The sequence below is a fragment of the Passer domesticus genome, chromosome 2, assembly GCF_036417665.1.
Source record: "Passer domesticus isolate bPasDom1 chromosome 2, bPasDom1.hap1, whole genome shotgun sequence".
Taxonomy (NCBI): domain Eukaryota; kingdom Metazoa; phylum Chordata; class Aves; order Passeriformes; family Passeridae; genus Passer; species Passer domesticus.
In genome coordinates, this window is record NC_087475.1 from 14,892,121 (window position 1) to 14,914,110 (window position 21,990).

Sequence of the window (21,990 nt, forward strand, 5' to 3'; positions counted from 1 at the left end):
CCACATTTACTGAGGGGACTTCACACCATCCTCTGGCCATACTTTCGTACCTATGAATTCACAGACTTGTAGCTTGCAGGTGAAGACACATCACAGCATCCCTGTCCTGAGGCTGCTGCTTTGCTCATGATCTACCACTACAAGAGCAGAGCCCATACTGTTTGCTGAGCTTAGCATGAGCCCAAGGCTGAGAGCAGCTTTGATTTTCCCACTGCAAATCTGAACTCAGTTCTTTCCAAATTGCTCCTTCATAACAAGGCCTCAAGAATGACCCTGTATGGAATTCATTATGCTTTCAAGCAGTTAGGAAGAGGACACTAAGCAGCCATACTGAGGAGTCAGGAAGAATGAGAGTTCTCTAGTAACAAGCAGAGTATTTAATATTTGACATTTGGCAAGAAGCGTATGTCTAGTCCAGCATTTTATTGTTCCATTCTGAGCCCTCTCAAAAAGATTTAGGAAGTACTTTCCACAAAAGAGTAGCAATAACCAAGACTACTTCCATCTAGATTAGCAGAACAACTTCACTTCTCCTCTGCCATGCTCTTTCAGTGAGCTCCTTGAAATGACTGAACCTAAAGGGACAGTCCTTAACTATAACACACCAAATTAGAACATGAAGGTGTTTAATAAATAGCTGCTGCTGTTAAATTTTAAGGTGGAGCAAATCTAGAAATAACTCTCCCATTCCTAGTTGAAGTCATATTCCCTGAGCATTTGCTCTAGGTCTGGTTACAATTTCTGTGGGCTTTATCTACCCACAGAAGGATAGAGAAAAAAAGAAAGGCATTACACATTCCAAGCTCTTATTAATTTCAAAGTAAATAAATAAAAATGCAACTGTTTTCACTTGCTATAACTTTGTGAAAAAGGGACAGCTTTGAATGATGTCCTGTAGCATTACCTATCTACTACTGCAGCAGCCATAACCTAATTTCTGCAGAATTGACACTTTTAAGGTTGAGATTTCTCTTGTAGGAAAAAAATGTGAAATGCCCCACTGAGACAACAAGTGGGGCAGAAACTCTCTTAGTCTGTGTTCTTGAGGCTGAAATTTCCTCTGTGATATTTTCTTTCTGTGTTAAGAGTATAGTGTGCTACATTGCCATTCATGAACAGGGATAGTTGGGAACATTTACAACACAGAAAAAAGCTTATTAGTTTATTTAATTCTCTGTAAAGCACAAACTGAATTTGCAAATTGATCCTCAGGTTTTTGAGTTAGAATAAATAGTTTGGTTTTCTGTTCAACATTCAAAGTAAGAAATAAAAAATAAATAATCATATAAACATAGCAAATTAACTTGTGAATGTACTTGAGCTGGTTAGAAGTGAAAAGCTGTACAAAGTTTCTGGAAGCTGGAAAATGTCTTCCAAAGAAAACACTATGAAGAAAAACTTCTGTATGGGAGGCAACCTTCAAGGTGACTTTCAAAATTGCATTTTCTCTTCTCATAGTTAGTCACTTTTATATATTTTCCCCTGTAGAAACAGATTATTATCCCAGGCCAGGCTGCCATCTGTCTCCGTTAGGAATGGGCAAGAAGCTAGGATGGTAAGGCTGGGTCCAGCCTTCAGTGCCACATCACTGCTTAAAATAAGGTTCAAAGACCAAGAAAAGGCTCTAGGAGGTTCCTTTCCAGCCTCTCCTCTCCAGTGCAGGTCCCAGCCACACAATTTCCAGCAGCATCTCCCCAACAGACAACAGCCTGCCCAGTGTTCTTGATGGCTGCTTTTCCCTTTTTGCTTTTACACCATCCTTAGAGGTATCCAACCCAGAACCTCTCACAGCTGCCCTCCCTTGTGGCAAACCAAGAGCCAGGGCTTACACACAATAGTGTGTGGTCATGAAAAACAGGGATAGGTCCTGGAGGAGACCCCAGAATCCTCTCATAGTATCCTTCCTTTATATCCTCTCATCAGGATACCAGACATCTCCCCAGCTCTGAAAGTCTAGTAAAAAATGGAGAAAGATTTGGCCAGGTCTAAAAATCTTAGATTATGTTCTGACTTCAAAGCAGAAAGATAAATAATAATGAAGTGGTGTGGCCAAGAAGTCCTCTGATGCTTTGCTTTTTGCAAGTATGATATTAGTGTTAAGGAGGACAGATTCTATCTCTGATTAAAAGGTGCAGGCATGTGTTTGTACACACAAACACACACATATGTATATTTGTATGTATGAATGTGTGTGACTCCATGGATGGATAGGCAAACGCAACTAAAACCCTGACTCTCCTTAATTTTTCCCATCACCATCACTTCCCCCTGTTCTGCCTTTCACTTTCCTCTGCTCTAGCTGTATCTTACCTGGCTTATAAAGATTGTCTTCACACCTGGTGCCCATCCTCCCCCACTGCCCCTCCCAGACTCTCCACTGAGCCCTAACCTGGGCTGGTTTGTACACCACATTCCTCAGCTCCTGCACAAATCCCTTTCATTTTTCTCTCTGCTGATACCTGAGCACTTCTTTTCTTGTTGGATAGAGCCAGCTGTGAAGGTGACAGTCACCTCCCCAGCCAGCTGTGAGGCTGGCAGCTGGCACCAAGGCTGGTGTTGAGCACAAGTGACACCTCCCAGGGCTGTGGTGTCCTCAGGACTGGTGGCCCCAGGACTGGAGGAGAGGCAGCTCCAGCACCCCGGTGCCCTGTCACAGCTTTCTGGTACAGTAGGGCTGGGTGTGGCCCATCACCCATGCCATGAGCTCATCTGAGCTCATACTCCCTTCTCCTGTCAGGCACATAAATGCCAGGGATGGAGGGAACAGAAGACAGAATAAATAGTTTTGATAATTACTCCCGATTTAGGGGTTTTTCCTTTTTTTTAAAATTAAAAGTTGTTGAATTTCCAAAACAATTCTTTTCCACTTTGCTACCCATATTCCCCCTTGTTTTATCCAACTGCTTTGCCTTGTATCTCCCATCTCTGTCCATCCCCTGATGGTCTTTCCCTGGTGCTTTGCTTGAACTATCATTTTAATTTCACATTTAGCTGAGGAAATGGATTCCAGTTTGAAATAATTATTGAGAAACATGGACTGTCTGCTAAAATAATATAGTGTTTTACCTTTTGGGTGTAATATTATTTTAGCAACTTTTATTTTATTTCCTTAAACACTAATTTTCTTATTTATCTTTTTTTGGTCCACAACTTTGATGATCTTATAATATCTATCTCTAAATATAAATGTTATGCTAAAAGACACTAAACTAGGGAAAAGAAGAAATGAAGCAAATAGAAACAAAAACCCAAGGGTAATTAGCTATTAACATAGCACCAAGCCTCATCAAAAATTCTGTGGAGTTATATGAAATGTAAAAGTTTAAAAAACAAAAGCAGAAAAATTAGAGGGAAAAAAAGAAGACAAAAGCATCAGAAAGCAGTGGAGTATGATGATGATTTAAAAGTGGGAAGTAGCTAAAAAGTGGCTGATATTTTTGAGGCCAGGTTTGACATGCCTCAGACTGGTAAGTGGGAGTTATTGGTTTATTTAAATAAATTTTTAAAAAATTACTGGAGGCAGAGTGACACCACTTTCAGAGCCCTTTTCTACCACTGAACAGTTGCAGAGACAGAATAATATCCCAGCAGGAGCCCCAATTATCCCTCCCTGCCGGGGCTCGGGTGGAGATTACCTCCAGCCCTGCAGAAGGCAGAGCAAAGAGCTGTGCTAACAAAGGGAAGGCACCAGAAATCAAACTGGCATCCCCCAGGCCTGAATGTGCTCTGAGGGCTGACAAGAGAAGATCTACCAAGGTGATGAGGGGCTGGCTATTATGTAGCCCTGGGAATAAGAAGGCAAAGACAGGCCTGAGAAGGTGTTCAACTTGTACAGGGCAATTGGATAACACTTTCAATTTTTAAGCATACCCAAGTGACAGCTCTCAGACTACAGTCCTGGCTGCCCACCACTTGATTTCCTTTCAGGGGAGCTTTCCCATCGTGCCAAGAGTCTACAGGTTCTGCATCAGTGCTGGCTGCCCCAGGGCTGACCATTGCTACAGAGAGGCCAGGGCTGTGTCACTGCTCTCCTGGAACTGTTACCCTGAAGAGAACACACCATCATGGTCTATCCTGACATCCAGGAAAATCCCTAAAATCATACCCCAGCGTTGGCCAGTGCAATGTCAGAGAAAGCTGTCATGAGAAGGTAAAATTCACAATTAAATCTAAGGTATAAATACTGCCTTGAACACACAGGGCCAAAACAAAACACTTCAACCATGAACAACCTTTGTTTGCCCCCCAGCCTTACAGACAACACTGAGCCACCCCCAGAACAAGGCATGGTTCAGTTTGAGCAGGGCTTCTGGAGTCCTAAGGAAATAAAACCACTGGAGCTAAGCACTGGCACTGATTTCAAAGTCTGTGTGTAGAAGAAGTCATTTTTAAGTAGTATGATTAGACTAATTAAGTTCTGCTTAGGTTTTAATTTGCATTTTAAGGATTTGATTACGCACCAGTAAGAAAAGAGAATAATTCTCTCATGTATTTTATGAGAGTTTGTGACATAATCTGCACTCTCATGTTTACAAATAAATAAAAATAACATAAGTAGATTAAATTAGGTTTCATTCTGTACCATTACTATCAACAGCAGGTAAATAACAATGCTGATTTGTATTACTAATAATAGCATTATCTCTTACTATGATTTCATTGCTACTGAATTTATTTCATAAATCCCCACTGTACCATTTCAAACTCTAACTGTGACCAAGAGACATAATCCATTTTTAATTGCAATTCAATTACCCCTTTTTTCATTAAATTAAGTTTAAGCTTCAAGCAGGTGACTACTCTGCATATGAACAGGGATACCTGACCAAAAAGAAAATTCACAGAAGTTTCTGAATAATGGGAGTTTGCCCATAGGCTTTTTGTGGCATAACACATTGCTGTTTACATAATTATGTTAAAACTTAATATATAACAGTATTTAATGCATAAATTAAATAATACAAGTTAAAATATTGTTAGAAGATTATGTAAATTTGCCTTTTGTCTACTCACTCTGTTTTTGGTACTTCTTTTCTAAGCCAGTAGAAATCAGATTGAGCTGCGTATTTGCGAGTTTGCAATACATTGCCAAAATAATCACTTTCTGTAAACTTCAGCTGTTCCAAGAAAGCACAGACATTTTTAAAGCATGTCCAAAGAAACAAAAGCTGACATAAAACAAGTAGAACTTTTATTTTATATTAGATAATTACCTAGTTTTTTTGAGATTATCAAAGCAAGTAAAATTTTCACACTTGGTAGAAAGAATAAATATTTTATGAGCTTAGTTTAAAAAAACAGTGACTGAACAGATCTTCACAAGGGTCTGGAACACTGGGAAAAACTCTTCACTGTGCTGAAGGAATCATAAGCACCCAACAGTGGATTGCAGACTGCACATTTCCATAGCTATTATTAAGAGAGCCTCTTTCCCAGGAGGAAGTAGGCTTACTTTTATTTTTAAAAGTGCATTTTAAAACCACTTCCAACAATGTAATGAAGTCCCTTTTTCAGTTTGCTTTACATTTTATAAAAAATACTTCATATTCTGTGCCTTCTGAGAATTCTACCATATTAAATATTCACAGCCATAGGGCTCCATGCTTCCATAAGTTTCCAAATCTAATAGCATTCACACACACAAAACTAAACAGGCAAGGAAAAGGGATGTAATAAGTATTTTCACCAGGCACTGCCACTCATCTGAGCAAACAAGGGCATATACTGAGTGTTAGAGTTGGTCACATGCTCTGTGTCATTGCACTGTTTTCACTGCATCATCTCACCCTGCAGCTTCCCTGGACAAGGACTAGGCTGGTGGAGTTGGCTCTCAATAAATGATGCCTCTGTTTAGTGTTTGTTCATCTGGCAAAGATGATGATCGCTCTTGTGTTTTACTGCTTCAGGATGGAACTTGTGTTTCTAGTCTGCCCGTGACTTGCAGTGATACAATTCATCAAATGCACACCACAGTTGCAAAATAATAATAATAATTAATAAATAATAATAATAATAATAATAATAATTAATAATAATAATAATAATAATAATAATAATAATAATAAATAATTTGCCTTCCTGCCTTGGTTAGGAACAGGTACTGGGGTAGGAAGGAGTCTCTCCACAGTATCTTTGTCCAGCAGGACATGTATAGGCCTATAGCACAATAGGCCTATACATTGGATAGGACCTCTTGGCATGATTGTAAACATAAATTGTAAATTAAATTCATAGCTTGGAGATATGAGGAGAACTTAAATACAGCATCCTAAATTGTGATATTCTGAGGTAAATTGCATTAGGCTTTTTGAAAATCATTATTTTGAGAAAAAAATGCTTTTGGTTTATTCCATTTTTATAACTAAATGCAAAATTATTACATTGTGTGCTTAACCTTTAAAATGCTTAATAGCAGGAAGGGTTTTTTGCACCCAGGCAGACTTGACTCCCAGCAGACCTCATGATCTCAGATACAACAGCATTGACTATTTAGATACAATTTAGAGCTAGCACACTTCAAAAATAAAATAAAAATAACCAGGCAAGCACGAGTCCAAACAAAAGACTAGCTTTGACTTTAGACAGCAGCAAAACAGATCAAAGAATGGCTGCAATGAATGAATAAAGCTGCAAGCCTGACACTTACTGTTTTGATGTCTTCATTAATATATGTGTCATTCATTATAAACTGAGGGTAACCGACTTTCGCCATAACTGCTTTTGCCTTTGAAAAAGAAAAAGAGAGAAAAAAGGTTTTGGCAGATAAAACCACTTCTCAGCATACAGCTTTTTCTCTTTCTTGCTCAGTTCCCACTTGGTATTATTATGCTTCCCTGGAGCTATCCTAATGTTACTTCAAAACAACCTGCCTGCAAGGTAAACTTGGTGCCACAAATGAGCTCGGCATCACAAGGCAGAGGGTCCAGATTCTGCTGTCAGATTATCACAGTGGGTCTATCACTGCCTGCAGAGCTCTTGCGTACTTACAGCAACGTGTCGGAGTGCAAAAGCTTAACAGCTGATTTTCCCTACAGGGCTCTGTGTTAATCAGATGGTCAAATGCCTGTTTGTACAATGTTTTCCAAAGGACAACAGGAAATGGCCTGTTTCTCTATGGCCCAGTAGCTGGTACACATCCAACTGCTAAAATAGATCTGATGCACAGATGTGAATCAACCTTGATCCCAGCAAGTGCAGCCTGGTGATTCCACTGAGGGCCACTTCCATCTGCACCTGAGGATGGGTCCTTTTCTGAAGGACACTACTTTCTGAAAACCACAGGACTGATCTGTGTGTAATTGTCCAGTTTCCTTCCTTTACTTTGCAGTCTTTGCTCTTTCCCTAGTGCCAGGAGAGGTGTTAAAATAAGACACTTCATTTTTCATTAATCCTCTTTCAGTCATGACTTGGTCCCAGCATTTATGCACAACCTGCACAAACAGTCCAGTGTGAAGTAACTGTAGATGAGTATTCCCACTTTGTAAATCATGGTGTGAGTTTATAAACAGCCTTGGTAATATCCTCACAAAAACACCAGCAGGCCACTCAGACACCCAGAATCTCTGTGGAAGCAAGCTTCCAGAAGAAAAGCAGAAGTACACAAAAAGATAAGATGACACACAAAGAAGTGAAATGTGACAAGTCCATAGGATAAATTACAGCTATGATGGAATAGGTTAGCACAAAAGATTAATTTTTTTATGTTTGCAGGATGCTGTATATAATTTCTCCATAAGTCTTTGGAATTTCCTCCACTCCTCAAAAAATGTGCCTCAGTGGTCATCAGACTCCAATGTCAAAACTCAAATGAATATTGCAAGATGTGAAAGGCAATAAATAATTGGCCTTTAAACCAAGTGCAACCATACCAACCCTGCATTCTGCCCTGTGTGAGCAGAGCCAGGACCTCTCTAGGGTCCAACAACTTTTATTTCCTTTTTGTTGCAGGGACTGGCTGCTTAAGGGAACAGTGTCCTTCCTCCACATATCCCTTCCCCTTCTCCCACTTCACAGTATCTCCATACAGCAGGGCCTCCTATACAGCAAGATATAAAACCAGCTGTTCCACAACTTTAAGAAGAAAGGTGATGGAGGATTGCTGCCGTTTAACCAAAGTCATTCTCTGTCCTCTTTTATTTTTCAAGAAGAAAGGCCTCTTTTCTTCTTCAAACTCCTTCAATTTCTCAGTCTCACTTCAAACCCAAAGTCATAATCCTCCATTTGTGACATCACAATTAATTGTGGTTGAGATAATTAAGATGTCACAAACAGAAGATAACAACTTCAGGTAGGAAATTAGCAGCAGGAGCAGACAATCTCTTAAGCAAGAAAGATCCCATTGTCATGCAAATTGCCCTAGTAATAAAAAAAGCAATGGAAGAAAAATACTGAATGGGAAATATGAAATGAGCCAAATTTACTCTCAACAGAATGTTTCCTCACTTTGCCAGAAGGTTCAGCAGTCTTTCACAATATTTTAAAGGCTGTGGTGGGGGGGGAGAATAAAAAGCCAGGAAGGGAGCAGGATTCATCTGCAAGTTTGTATGTAATCAAGAATGTCTAAATTTTTCCTGGTCGTGTTGTCAGGTCCAACTGACTGAACTTCGCAAGGAAACAGAAAATTTTCTTTACCATTTCCCATGTTTTAATACTAGTTAAAACTAGTTTTGTAAAAGGAAAAAGCAAAACCCAACAGTTTTAATTTCTGCTAAGTCAGCTACTTAAACAAATTGGGTGGATCTCAAATGTTCGGCATGAGTTCATCATTTGCTTTCTGACTTTTACATTTGATGTTGTGAGATTGAGATTTCTAAGCATGAGAATCAAATAGTCAGACGCTATGGAGATTTTTTTATAATGTCTATATAAAACCCTAATAAATAACAGAGTGTGTCTTGAGATTTTGGAAAGCGACCTCAAAAGGTAATTCTGCTTTTAGTACTTCAATGCTTTGTCAATATCTAAAGCTGTATTTGGTGAGATAGATAGATAGACAGATAGATAGATAGATAGATAGATAGATAAGGGAGAAATGTTACATTATTACATTTGTTACTTAAAAGACATTACCACAATATGTGTGTTTTAGAGATCTGAGCAAATAAGACAGACAAAGCTGATGCTAACAGTGAAGGATGTTTGGCTCCTGGTTAGGTAAACTGTTTCCTGCAGCCAAAGTAAAACTCATGAGAGAACATAGGAAGCTTTCTGAAGTCCTTGGGAATCCCTCTGACTGGGATTCTTCCTAGAAGCTTTGCATCAGGTGCAAACCTTCTCAGCTGAGCCCAGCACAAAGCACAATTTATTTACACAACTGACAAGTTAGAGAGTATCGTATTGAGAACAGGTTTCTAAATTTGCATGTTGGAAGTCTTGTTTCTGTGCCTATTTTTTCTGTTCACTTGCGTAATATTTAACAGCAGTTGGGAGATTCCTTATTTATATAGCATAAGGAAGTGGAAAACTCTTCTACAGCTTGCTTACTCTTTGATAATGATGTCATTATTTTCCCCTTGATAGGATTAAAAGTACGTATAAGAGACCAGCCTTCCAGGAGGCAAGCACGGGTAGTCAAATGAAATGTGACAAATATGCAGGAACCAGCCATGTGGCAATTGCACATGAATCCACCATAAATCCACCATGCACAACTTTTTGATGGTTTAAAGGCTCATTTAACTCCTCTCTCTAATTTGCATATTAAACAGCCATGTGTGCAGGAAGAAAAGAGGCGCTGGAGTACTTCCCCCAGGCATCATTAAGCACTCAGCCTGCGTTGGGCTGTTGGGTAAATTAAGGAAACTCATTGCTGCAGGGTGCTTTAGGGTAAGTCATGACAACTCTTTTCTATACCAGCAGCCAGAGAGAGCAGGCTCTGAGGCAGAGGAGCCAGAGTGGGACTATTTCCACCACTCCTTGTGCATGGAAGTTTTCCCACTGACTTCAACACAGCCAAGATTTTGCCATCAGTGTCTTTCTGTCACAGGGAGAGCATTGTGAGTCAGTTTACTACACAAACAAAATAATAAACAAGCTTTCACTCTCTGCTTAACAACCTGCCAGTGTGGGAATGCAGACGTGTTTCGGTGCTCCAAAGCAGCCCAGTTTCCAGCCTATTCAAATTCTCACTTGACAACCAAGCATGTGAGCATCCTGTGAGCCTTTTTGCCTCTCAGAGTATGACTTGGATATTTTTTACAGCACTAAGCACTGACATATTTTACTTACTGCAAAAAGAAAACAAAACAAAACATATATCTCACAACAAAGTTTTATGAGTCTGAGAGAGATCTGTATATTAACTTGACTCAATAACTTTGTGAAGATAATTTTTAAGCTTCTAAATATATTAAAAATTTAATACAATTACAGTTCACTGAAAAATTAGCATGAAATACATTGTGAAAGCTAAAATCATTCATGGCAAAGTAATGTTCCATTTAATTACAAAGATTAATTCAACCTTTATATATGTGCCCAGTCTTTTCATTTTTCATTGAGAGCGGATGATTCAAGAGCCATCTGGTAAAACTGCTGCATAAATATCACTGCATCTATCTAGGATTTACATATGGGAAAAAATAGGAAAATAGCGTGATGGATCTTGGCAAAACACAGGAAAGTTCCATCACAGGACTAAGGCCCAAGCCTACAGATGTCAGTAGGAAATCACTACTGACTTGAGTGAGAGATGGATTGAGCTCACCCTAATGATGCACAGTATTTCCTTTGTGGGAAAATGAAATATCAAGGATTTTCACATTGTCAACTACAATGGAACGTGAAGTGTCAACTCAAACATGAACACTTGGCCTGAAATGACAATTTTTAACAGTACTTGATCTGCAGTGAACTGTCTAATCCGTACTCAAGAATACAGATTACCATTATTTATTTTTTAAAACTTGGCTTAACTGTCCTCTATTTGTTGCATAACTGTCTTCATTTTGTTTTGTCACAATAATAGAAGCTGTGTAGCCTTTTCAAGAACTGGTGTTTCATTTAATAACAATTCACATACCACCACTTCACACTGCACCATAACCATTGCCTCTGTATCACAATAATAGTTTTGAATGTTCTAAAATAATTGCTAAAATAATGAAGACAGAAAACACAGCTATCATTCCATCTTTGTAATAGCTTGAGGCCAAGGTCAAAGAAAAAGTAAAATAAATAATCAAGTGACTTATGTGAATAATGACACCCATGTATGCATAAAATTGCTTTCAGTTAAATACAAAAATACAGTTAAATACAAAAGGTTTCAAAAGTAGCTGAGTTAATTTAACAACTTTGTGCTGCCAAATAGAAAAAAAACTCCCAGTCCTTGTCCTTCTTCCCCACTCCTCTCAGCTCTGTCCATAGTTTTTCTCATGCTGCCTGCACCCACAGCCTCCAAAGCTGCCTCAGCTCCTCAACACATCTTTCTGTGGGACCAGAACACACCAATAACACAGTAGAAATTTAACCAAGCTTTTCCCTAGCTAATTTTCTGCCAGATCACTGAGCTGAATCACTTACCCACTACATGGACACCCAACAAGTTCTGGAACTTTTACAAGTGGTAGGGACACATGACGTGACAAAGTGGAGAAGGGTTATGTGGTACAGTTGTTACTTCCTCCTCCTCTGAATTATCTTTTGAAACCAAAGCCTCACTCAGAGAAAACTTACTGACAAGACAATACTATTTAGTACACTTAAAAATAGCATACCATACCTTATAATCCTAGGAAACAGAGAGGAAAAGGGACAGCAATTCCTAAGACAAGTGTTCATTGAGATTATATGTGCAGTCTTAATATCTACTATTCAGCAAGACAATATTATTATTACACACCATAAAGTTTAAAGCATCTAAAATTTTAGTAGGACTACCATGAATAAAAGAGTCAGAAAAAGCAACAATGTACATCAGGGCTACTCTTTTCTGTTCTAAATCCATTCTGGCTCTCTGAATACAAAGATTCAGTCATTGGTTCAAGCACTGAGACAAAAGTTTCATGGGAATTAACTTTTCAGTTTAAACTAAGCCCACATGAAATTATTATTATTTTTTTAGCAATAGAACTAGACTAAGTCAGAGAAAGTGTGAAATTAGCATATTTATTTCAGTCTTACTTATAAAAACATACTAATTGACTGTGATATTTTCATAAGCACAACTCCTCAGTTCAATGCAGCACTACAATTAAGTCAGTCTTTTTTTCTCCTTCCACCAGAAACTCATTCTGCTGCCAGCTTTGCTTCAATTTTGCTAAGGGAAAAAAATTATTTGCCCATTTTATTTTAATTCCATTTTCCACTTGCAACATCTATATTACAATTAGCATGATTCCATTATGTTATACACAGACTATTATATGTGAAAGACATATATTCTGTCTTTCACAAAGAGAATGTCACATCTGCAATACCTTTCTTTGTGGCACACAGAAAATATTTTCATCTTTGAAGATATAAGTGCACTTATACTGCAGACCAGCACAACTGAGTTCCTGGCACAGGATATGCTTAACTGATAACTATTCCTGTCCAAAGTACCTGGGTGAGTTTTAAAGGTCTTTGGATGCTCAGTGGAGCTGGAATTGTGCCCGTGGACCAGAAGATGGACCAGGATGATGCCCAGATATGCAAAATGACTCAGCTATGGCACCACACCAGCAGTGACAGGTGAGCTCCAGAGTGGGGGTTCTGCACTGGATTCCTCTCTGCACCCTGTGGATCACCTGGGGCACGACTGCACCAGGGTGTGTGGAGAGCTGGGAGCTCTTTCAGCTGCACTTCAAACAAGCCAGAAACTAAAGTGTCATGCTCTGAAGACACAGACTATCAATAGTATCTTGCTGGTATAGATATAGATACAGATATAGATACATACCCAATGGTATGTGCTGCTAAGCTGCCTTTGATAGGACTCATGCCAAGCTAGGCTTGGACTCTTACTTATCACTGTTAAAAAAAATATATACATCCTGCCTTTATTTTCAGGCGACATTCCATGTTTTCCAATATAGATATCTCTGAAAATCAAACAACCAAACATATTCCCCCAACTCCAACTTAAGGGGAAAAAAAAAAAAAAAAAAAAGCCACCTTTGGTTGGTCTTTGTCATGTTGGTGAGCAGCATAAATTATTATAAATTATATTCAATTTTCTGTAGAAACTCCTTCCTGGAAGTGAAGGAACTCCTTCACTGCTTACCCCCAGAACACCTCATGAGTTGATCCATACTCCCATGTTCATGCCACCTCTTGCTAGAAACACACCCACCTTGATCAAAAAAATCTTTTCTGTTGTTTTTGTTAGCTCAGGGCAAGCAGCAGGCTGATGAAAACCCATTGTGCTAGCAAAATGAAAGTCCCCAGGGACCCAAAAAACTGCTATGTGCTGAGATCTCTGGCACTGGACACTGAGAGAGGGGCAGACTCAGAGACCAGGAAAGGGTGAGGAAGCTCTCTCCCCATCATAACTGTATGGGATATGATTTACCACAGCTTTTCTTCTCTAGTTCTATGCAAGACTCTGAATAACCTGTTCCAGAAAGGGACAACTTCTGACCTTAGTCTCTGCTTGCATCAGTTTACATTCATTTAACATTTTCAAGGTTCAGCAAAGGTTGCTGAGAGCTTTTTTTAAAAAATAAAGAATAGCATGTGAAAAATTCCCTTTTCATTTCTCATTTCACAAGTGAGCTTCAGCTGCAGTCTTGATGCAACTGAAACCAGACATGGCAGAGATCCTTTTTAACACTACTCAAACTGAAATAGTGACTGAGAACTTGAACACCAGTAGTACTCATGACTTGCATGTTTTATCTCTGAGGAGGAATTCCTTTTGCTTGAACAGGGACCTGACCAGCACCATACCAGCAAGTGTGTCACTCTCAGTTGCCCATGCTTTGTAATGCATGGGGGGAAAGCAGATGTGTACATAATCAAATACACAGGCTGCAGAACATAGAAAAAATATTCATAAAATGCTCTACTCTCTACTCAAGATCAAATTCCTCTCTATTGCAGACCTTTATATATTTTAAATAAGTCATATCTAGGTATTTTCACATTGATGAAACTCACCCCATACACAGAAAACTGAGCACAAGACATTTCACAGCTGCTTCACAAATGAGGGCAGCTGAGGAAGCCTTTATTCTTAGTCACAGCATCCTGGCTTCTAAAAGGCCACTAAAGGAACAAATTCCTGAGTCTGATGAGCTTTTTGTGGCATAGCTCCTTTACAAGTAAACTCCAGCAATAACAGTACCTGAAGCCATTTGAAATCTCACAACTTTGCATCAGACCCCAGTAACTGGTATGATACCTGAGCAAGCTGAGGTGCTGCTGGTTTATGCTCCTGGTTGTGGACAGCTCAGGGCCCAGGCTGAGGGTCCATGGTGGGTCCCAGCCCATGGCCCTGCCCTGCTGAGCTCCTCACCCACTCCCAGCCAGCAGGCAGCTCTCCTCAGTGGGTATTTACAGGAGATCACCACAGCCAGGAAATGCACTTTCATTGCAGAGAGTGAGGCAATGCCAAGCAGATACCTGAGCATGCCCTGGTAGACCCCTCCACACAGAGGACAGATCTCCTGCACCTCCACGTCTGCTACTGCTGAGCTGGGGACTACACTGTCTTTTTAACTGTACCTCTACAGGAGACAGGCTTACTTGTTAAAACAACAAAGACAGTGAAAGTTAAAGCTGAAACAATCCAAGACTTCCAGGGGTGATGGAAGATCTCTTGCTCTTTGGAAGAATTACTCTGTCATTTAGCATAACAATGTTTTCATGTTGCGTTCCTGCCATAAAACCTTCAGATTCACCCTGGTCCCGTAGCATCTGCAGGTGTCTGTCCATCTGTCTCCCTCCTATTTCAAGCATGAGATTTGTCACAAGTGTTTTGATGTCACACACCCATTCTGGCCTTATGTAGTTGTGGCTGAGTCTGAAAAATGACAGCTGTGAGATCAGGGTTAAATACAATTTCCTCTCCCTTCACCTGTTTTCCACTATCTGTTTGCACGGTGCTCAGGTTATTAATGGAACTGACATCCCTGCACAACTGAGTGAGCAGTAGCAGCAGCCAGATAACAAGGGAGAAGCTGACAGCAGCAATCTAACCCCAGAGATAAGAGATAAGCAAACACGCCATGGCTATTAGTTTCAACTCTGGCCAATGGAGAAGAACATCTCCTATGGTTACTGATCAGGAAAATCCAGTCTTCCTGAGAAGGTTAAATTAAATTCAGGATGTGATAAATTATTCTTAGCGTTCAGAAATTAAAGTTTGTGATGAGAAATAAATATTTGATGTAAAATGAATAAGAAAGAAAAGTAGATGTTAATCTGATAGAAAGTGAAGACCTATTTTTATTCAGAGAAAAGCATGGAACACTTCTAATCTAGAAGAAAAGTACCATACTCTGTTTCTTCCAGGTGAAAAAATGTTACTCTAAAAATTGGCATTTTCCAAACAGCTATCTAAGGAATGGTGAAGGAGTGGCAGCCTCAAAATCCTGACCAAATTCCAAACTAGGTAAGTAGCACAAATTTCAAATCCCTTACATCATATCTGAGAAGCATCTACTTTCCTTACAACTTCCTATTGAGTTGTCACCTTCTTTTCATGTCCATGGACAGGGTAGAAGAAGGAATGGGCTGTTCAGCCTCAAAAAGGGATAACTGAGAAGGAACCTCACCAATGCCTCTAAGAAGCTGAAGGGATGGAGCTCTTTGGAGGCTCTTCTCAGTGGTGCCAAGCAAAAGGACAAGAGGCAGAAACTGATGCACAGGTGTCGTTATGGGACACAAAACAACACGACGTGAACACGCTGCTGTTTTCAAGGTTGAAAAGGGAAGTTTATTTTCTGACTCCAACATTTATAGACTTCCAAAGGTGACAGTAGATTGGAGGCTGAAAGTGCCACCTCTCCAATGACACTGGACAAACCAAGAGTCCATCAAATTTCTCCTCTTCCATAAAAGAATGCAAAACAATAAGTTGTTTACAAAAAGTGTGTGAGAAAGTTTGCTACAAGAATGCAAACATCAGAAGGCTTAGAAAATCTTTAAAAATCAGGGCAACACACAGGACGTTCCACCTGAACATGAGGAAGAACTTCTTCACTGTGGAAGTGACCAAGCACTGGAACAGATTGCCCAGAGACGGTGTGGAGTTTCCCCCACTGGAGTTATTCAAGAACCATCTGGGCATAGTCCTGTGCCCTGTGCTCTGGAATGACCTTCCTTGAGCAGGGAGGTTGGACCAGATGACCCCACTGTTGTCCCTTCCAACCTGAGTCATGCTGTGCTTCGATGAAAAATTAGTTAAACCAGGAAGATAAACCCCTAGTGACATATATAATGCACAAAGGAATTGCAGACATGTTGGAAAAGAGTTAAAATGTGACTCTGCCTTTTCCAAACTTCAACACATTCCAACCTTTTAAAGAGATTGGCTCACTGTTCCCTGCAATGCAACTACTACAATACAACCAGGCCCTCAAGTTTTTTGCATCCAGACAGAGACTATCCTAATTTCAGAATGCTCACTTCCACAAAGGAGAAGCACAGCTAAGGTTTAATTGGCACTCAACAAAAGTACGCTTTCCAATTGAGAAATAGCAAGGTTGTTTCAAGAATATTTGAATCAAACTTTCCAGTAAAACCAGTAAATTAGCAAGTCAGCAGTCACCCCTATAGGCTTTTGAACAGGAATTAAGTGTCTAACTGCAATTAGAGGTTTTGGAAATTTCTCCTGCTTTTCTTAGCTCTTCTGAAGTATGTCTAGCAGTTTCTATAAGTGCTCTGAAGCAGTCTTACACTTTGTGACGTTCTCTGAAGCAAAGATATAAAGTCATCTTAAAGGAACATGTAAAAGGTGTCTTGCAAGCTTTAGTTTTGAAACTCCATCCCTCTCTTTTACCAAGTATTGTTATATCAGTTTTGTGCTGGCTTTCATTCTAGAAATAGCCACTGAAATCAGAGGCACTGAGTCTCAGGGCTGGTTCCACTGTCATATTTTTGCATTTACTTTCATAGGATGGGTCCACAGAACCCACAAGACTCAAAAGACATTTCCAATTTTTGCAGAGCACCCAGTAACCACTTTCAAGACTGGATGATTTGTCATTTTTGTGCAAAGTAGCTTGGCATTAAGCAAGATTAATTTCAGCTCCTGAAGCTATGGTGCCTGGCCTTTTTGTCTGGGCTTGCCTCAGGTCTCAATGAAATGTTATTTTTCAGAACTGTATCTAGTGCATGCCTTGGACAGGCTATGTGAAGAAAAGCAGGAGGCTTCTTTCTCCCAGAATGTATTGCCAAGACTTTACAGAAGCAAGAGTGAACACAAAAAGAGAACAGGTGATGATGATTCTCTGGTTTCTGCACTACCATAACATAGGAGAAGGTGACATTTTTCAATCAAGCAAAAAGACATTATTTTTAGCCACAGAGCACAGTGAGGCAGTGGGAGTCGTTACTTTGGGAAGTTGTGGATGATAAAAATTTTTGTGAGTTCAAAAAGTCATTAGAAAAACTCACAGGAGGAAAATATGAGTAAATACAAAGACAACACTTCTGGCTCAGGAAGCAAGTGAGCTGCAGTTTGTCAGAGGCCAGGAAAGGACAGTGGGAATGTGTCCCTTTATGCTCGCCCTGCCCTTGCATTCATCTCTAAACATCTGCTACTGTTTGGCCACTGTCCGAAGCAGACACTGGACTCTGCTCTGAGTAGTATAACTGTCATGGTCATAGTGAAATCACCCAACTGTGAAGAGAGAGAGGCCAAGGAGAACTGAGAAAGGGGGTTGTGGCTCAGATAAGTGACTGCAGGGCTGGACAGGGCCAGCAAGTTCTGGCTGGGAAACGAATGGCTTCAGTATGATAACCCATGGGCACCCATCTCCTTTAAAGTACCTATACTCTGTAAAATCAGTGTTTGTACAGATGGCTCTTGATTTCATAAGGGCTATTGGCCCAAACTACACTGTGTTGTCTAGGGAGCTTTGCTGTAGTTCTCTGAAGAAGCAGAACAAGCCCTGTAGGCTAAACAAAGGTACCTAACACTGCCCGAGAGAGCCACCTATAGCTAGGCACGGTCCTGATATTTTCTTGTGCTCCTCTTGACTCAGTCTTCAGAACAGAGATGTGGAGAAAACAAATGTTGCATATACAACTTAGAAATAAAGCAAAGCAGCAGGCAAGTTCAGGAGCCAAATGATTGCACAGTGACCTTGGGATTTGTACTCCACAACTTAAGGAGGTTAATAATGTTACAGAAAAATCATACTAGAGGAAAAACAAGCACTTTTTTGGCTTATCATCCATGCTTTAAAAATAGTACTGCAAAGCAAAAGAACTAACTTCCAAATAGGAAGTTATTCCTGTGCCATAGCCTAAGAGGATCTTTTACAAGAGACTTGCAGAATTTAAGAAAAACATCTTTTTTCAAGCCTCCAATTAAACCCAAGAACAAAGGACATTTTAGGAAGGAAAAATAGTGATTAATAAAATAATGATTCCTGCCCAGGAGTGGGAATAATTTAACATGTCAGTGATGGTCTTCCATTGAATTATCCTTTAAAGAGCAGAAGCAATAAATTACCATTTTAAAGAAGTGAGCCCTCATCACACAAGTTACATCAATGGAGTTTCAGTTGTGGGTTCCCCACAGTTCCCCTGTGGCCCACCATGCCAAAACACAGCTGTCAATACCGTTTAGCCACCATAGCTGGCTGTATTCTGCACCTTCAATGTAAAAAAACAAAAGGGTGTCCCTTCTCTGCCCCCAGCCCTGCAGTCCTGCTCAGAGGCTGTGACCTGACCATGGGTAAGTCACAGAAGATGCATTTGAAGAGTGTTTCCAGACACACCCTTGCAGCAGCACCCACTTGAATAATTCCAGTTCTGCAAATGAGGGCAAAATGTAATAACCCTTACAAAAGGGGGACTAAAAGGGCAAGAACAGAAACCTGTTTGGGGTGTTTATCAGAGCATTCCACTGAAAATTCGGGGGGTTAACAGACATACTTGAAGCAAATTTGAGATGATAGTGAAATACGGTACAATAAAGATGGGCTTGAATAGTGCAGGGGAGTAAGGACAGGAGAGAAAACAGCAGCACAGCGCAGAGCCCAGCGCTTCTCTCGGACTCTGAGCTCCTTTGGAAGCAGCGTGAGCTCCATCCAGAGAGCCAGGTGAGAACTGCGCGTGAAGGCAGAGCCGCCTCACCCTGTTAGAAACCTTTTCTGTGAGAGTGGCTTTTACATGGTCTGGCTTAAATTCATCTTTCGATCACAGAAAGAAAGGAACAGAAGGGGACAGAGGTAAATTATTAGATGCTATCTTATTATATTGTTTTGTTACAAAAGGAATGTCAAACCTTAACTCCAGACTATACAATGGCTAAAGAGATTATTCTCAGATATCACGGCTGAAAGACAATTGTTCCCTGTGTCACATGGAGTAGTAGATTCGATCCTTTTAACATCAAATTAGTTGTGTCCCCTCTGAGCAACATAAAACAACAGGACAGACACAAAGAGCCACAGACGGAGTGATTAGATAGAGCTCACAAGATGCCTAAAGCAAAATTCACAAATAGTTTCTACCACAGGGTCTTTTACAAGTCCTTTGGAGGTCGATGGTTCCTTTGATTGCAAAGCATCAGGCTGACAGCAAGGTACACAAATTTGGCCTCAGCCAAGCACAAAAGAAAGGTGGGCATCAGTCAGAAAACAGGAAGCAGAAAACACACAAAACAGTGAATATCTGAACCACAGGGAAGATTTGCAATTAATTCTCTTTCAAACCTGCCCTGTCCTTTACATTACAATGTTGTCATCTAAAGCTACAATCACCACAAGACTCTCTATGTTCATTGCCCAGACACCCAGATCCCATAGTGACCCTCTTCTTCTTTCAGGAAATGAGTAAAAAAAATTGTTAATGACCCAAATATGCCTGGAATTAAAGAAAAACTAAAGGAAATTAAATAGATCACATAGAGCAGGCACAGTAAACAAAACTTCCATCAAGTTTCTGCAGTTAATTTCTTTTCAGAGCATTTGAACATTTCAAAAATGAAATGTGATTAAAAATACAGAGGATGAGCAAAATATCTGAATCAGTCATTTCCATGTAGGATACAGTTCTGCCATGGAACTTAGGGCAGAACCTCCAATCTGCACTGCTACAAGGGACAATGTGACAGTTACTGATGAAAACTTTACCTAATAGCTTCCTGTCTTTACTTAATTGATAGAATAGAATTAGAACATTTCAGTTGGAAGGAAGAACATCTTGTCCAACAGCCACCAACAGGGTGACCAAAAGTTAAAGCGGGATGTTAAGGGCATTGTCCAAATGCTTCTTAAACACAGGCTTGGGCCATCAACCACCTCTCCAAGATGCCTGTTCCACTGTTTGACTCCCCACTTGGTAAATAAAAGCTTTTTAGTGTCCAGTCCAACCTCTCCTCATGAAGTAGCTTTGAACTGCTCCCACATATGCTATCACTGGACCCCAGGAAGATGAGATCAGCACCTCCCTCTCCACTTCCCCACTTCAGGAATATGTCGAGGTGGCCCCTCAGCCTCCTGTTCTCCAAACCAGACAGCCCCCAGGTCCCTAGCTATTGTCCCTGCACCCTCTCTCCCAATTTATAGTTGGTGCCTGGTGTTTCTCCATCCTGTGTGCAAGAGACCAGCATGTGGATGACATTTATTGACAAAGAAATGCATTTTTTACAGATCTCTACATTAAAGTAATAGTGGGTTTTTTTTAACCAACCAATGTCCCTCATAAAATTCATGCTTGTCTGTGCTGCTTTATTAAAGCCTAAGTATTGAAAAAGTAACAGCAGAAAGTGCTAGGCTCATGAGATTTAATTAGAACAGTGTAACAGATTTTGAAGGTTCTGCTGTATTATAAAACTTAGATTTCCCCTGTGAATTATCTGACCCTACATGTAATGAATCTATTTCTTGAATTAAAAACATGCTCATCCAAGAGTTCCAGGACAAATAGAAGATCTATCATTAACAATAAGTAATATTTAATAAACAAGCACACACTCCCTGCCTGGAAATCTACCAAATGTCTCTCTAGGCTCCTGCCTTCCAGCCAAGTAGCTATTTCTGTGGATCTGAACTTAAACTCGTAGACGTAAGTTGTATCACGTAATTGTTGCTGCAGTATCTAAGGCATTACATAACACTCGTGTCTCACAAGTTGGACTTTGTTCCTATGTCAGCAAACTATTAAATGGTTTTTCAGTTCAGTGAGAATGATTTTGAACCATTGGCTATACATTTGATAGCACTATGGCTTGTAGTATTATTTTTGTTGTACTTATGGAATTTAGGTTGTCATGAATTGCTCAGGCCAGACTCACCACCTCAAATTCAGAACCTTCAGTGACATGTCTAAATTGGGAGCAAAGTGCCATGTGCTTCCAAAATCTGTCAATGGAGGGAAACAGCCATTTGTACCTACTGGAGATCTAGCCTACCCTCTGATGAAAATCCTCCTTCAAATGGGAAAGGGAGAGCTTTTTTTAGGAGTTCATTGGGTTTTGGCAATGTTTGTATTGTTTCCCTGCTGAAAGGCAGGTAGCATATTTTGAACAAAGTCACTAAGCATGTTGTTATATAGAAATATCTTTATTAAGAAAATTTTTAGAAAATCTTCCTGCTCTTATTTTGCATCAACTTTAGCAAATATCTAAATTACAGATCATTATATTTCTAATGGTATTTCTAGCAAAAAAAAAAGTGTAACAGCCAGGAAGAAGTAATAACTGCAGCCCATTTACCACCAGGTTAACAGGAAATAAATGTCATTTTACTATTGTTCTCTTGTTACAGAGTTTATTGGTGCATTTATGCAGCTCTATTTCATTTGCACATATATGAAGAGCACTGCTGTATAAAATGTAAATAGACTGCATATGGAATTTAAATCTTTCCAATGATAAAATTCCTCAAC

The 21,990-nt window shown here is 39.9% G+C and overlaps 2 protein-coding genes across 37 annotated transcripts in view; one reads left to right on the forward strand and one right to left on the reverse strand.

Annotated features, from left to right (window-relative positions):
- The window catches only part of LOC135293390 (collagen alpha-1(I) chain-like), a 406,941-nt gene that overhangs the window by 333,590 nt on the left and 51,361 nt on the right, over positions 1-21,990 (forward strand). For 30 of the 32 annotated variants that reach the window (XR_010355523.1, XR_010355510.1, XR_010355494.1 and 27 more), the window contains 2 exons: positions 15,480-15,538; positions 15,643-21,946. The exons of the other annotated variants lie outside the window; for them this stretch is intronic. The gene's annotated coding sequence lies outside the window, so the exon portion shown is untranslated. Of the gene's footprint in view, positions 1-15,479; positions 15,539-15,642; positions 21,947-21,990 lie in introns of those variants that run through there. 32 annotated transcript variants of the gene reach the window in all.
- Positions 1-21,990, reverse strand: part of PHEX (phosphate regulating endopeptidase X-linked) — a 113,289-nt gene that overhangs the window by 31,427 nt on the left and 59,872 nt on the right. For all 5 annotated transcript variants that reach the window (XM_064407461.1, XM_064407463.1, XM_064407465.1 and 2 more), the window contains exons 13-14: positions 6,647-6,724; positions 5,014-5,117 (exon numbers count right to left, since the gene is read on the reverse strand). In XM_064407461.1, coding sequence (XP_064263531.1) covers positions 5,014-5,117; positions 6,647-6,724 — 182 coding nt within the window. The remainder of the gene's footprint in view (positions 1-5,013; positions 5,118-6,646; positions 6,725-21,990) is intronic.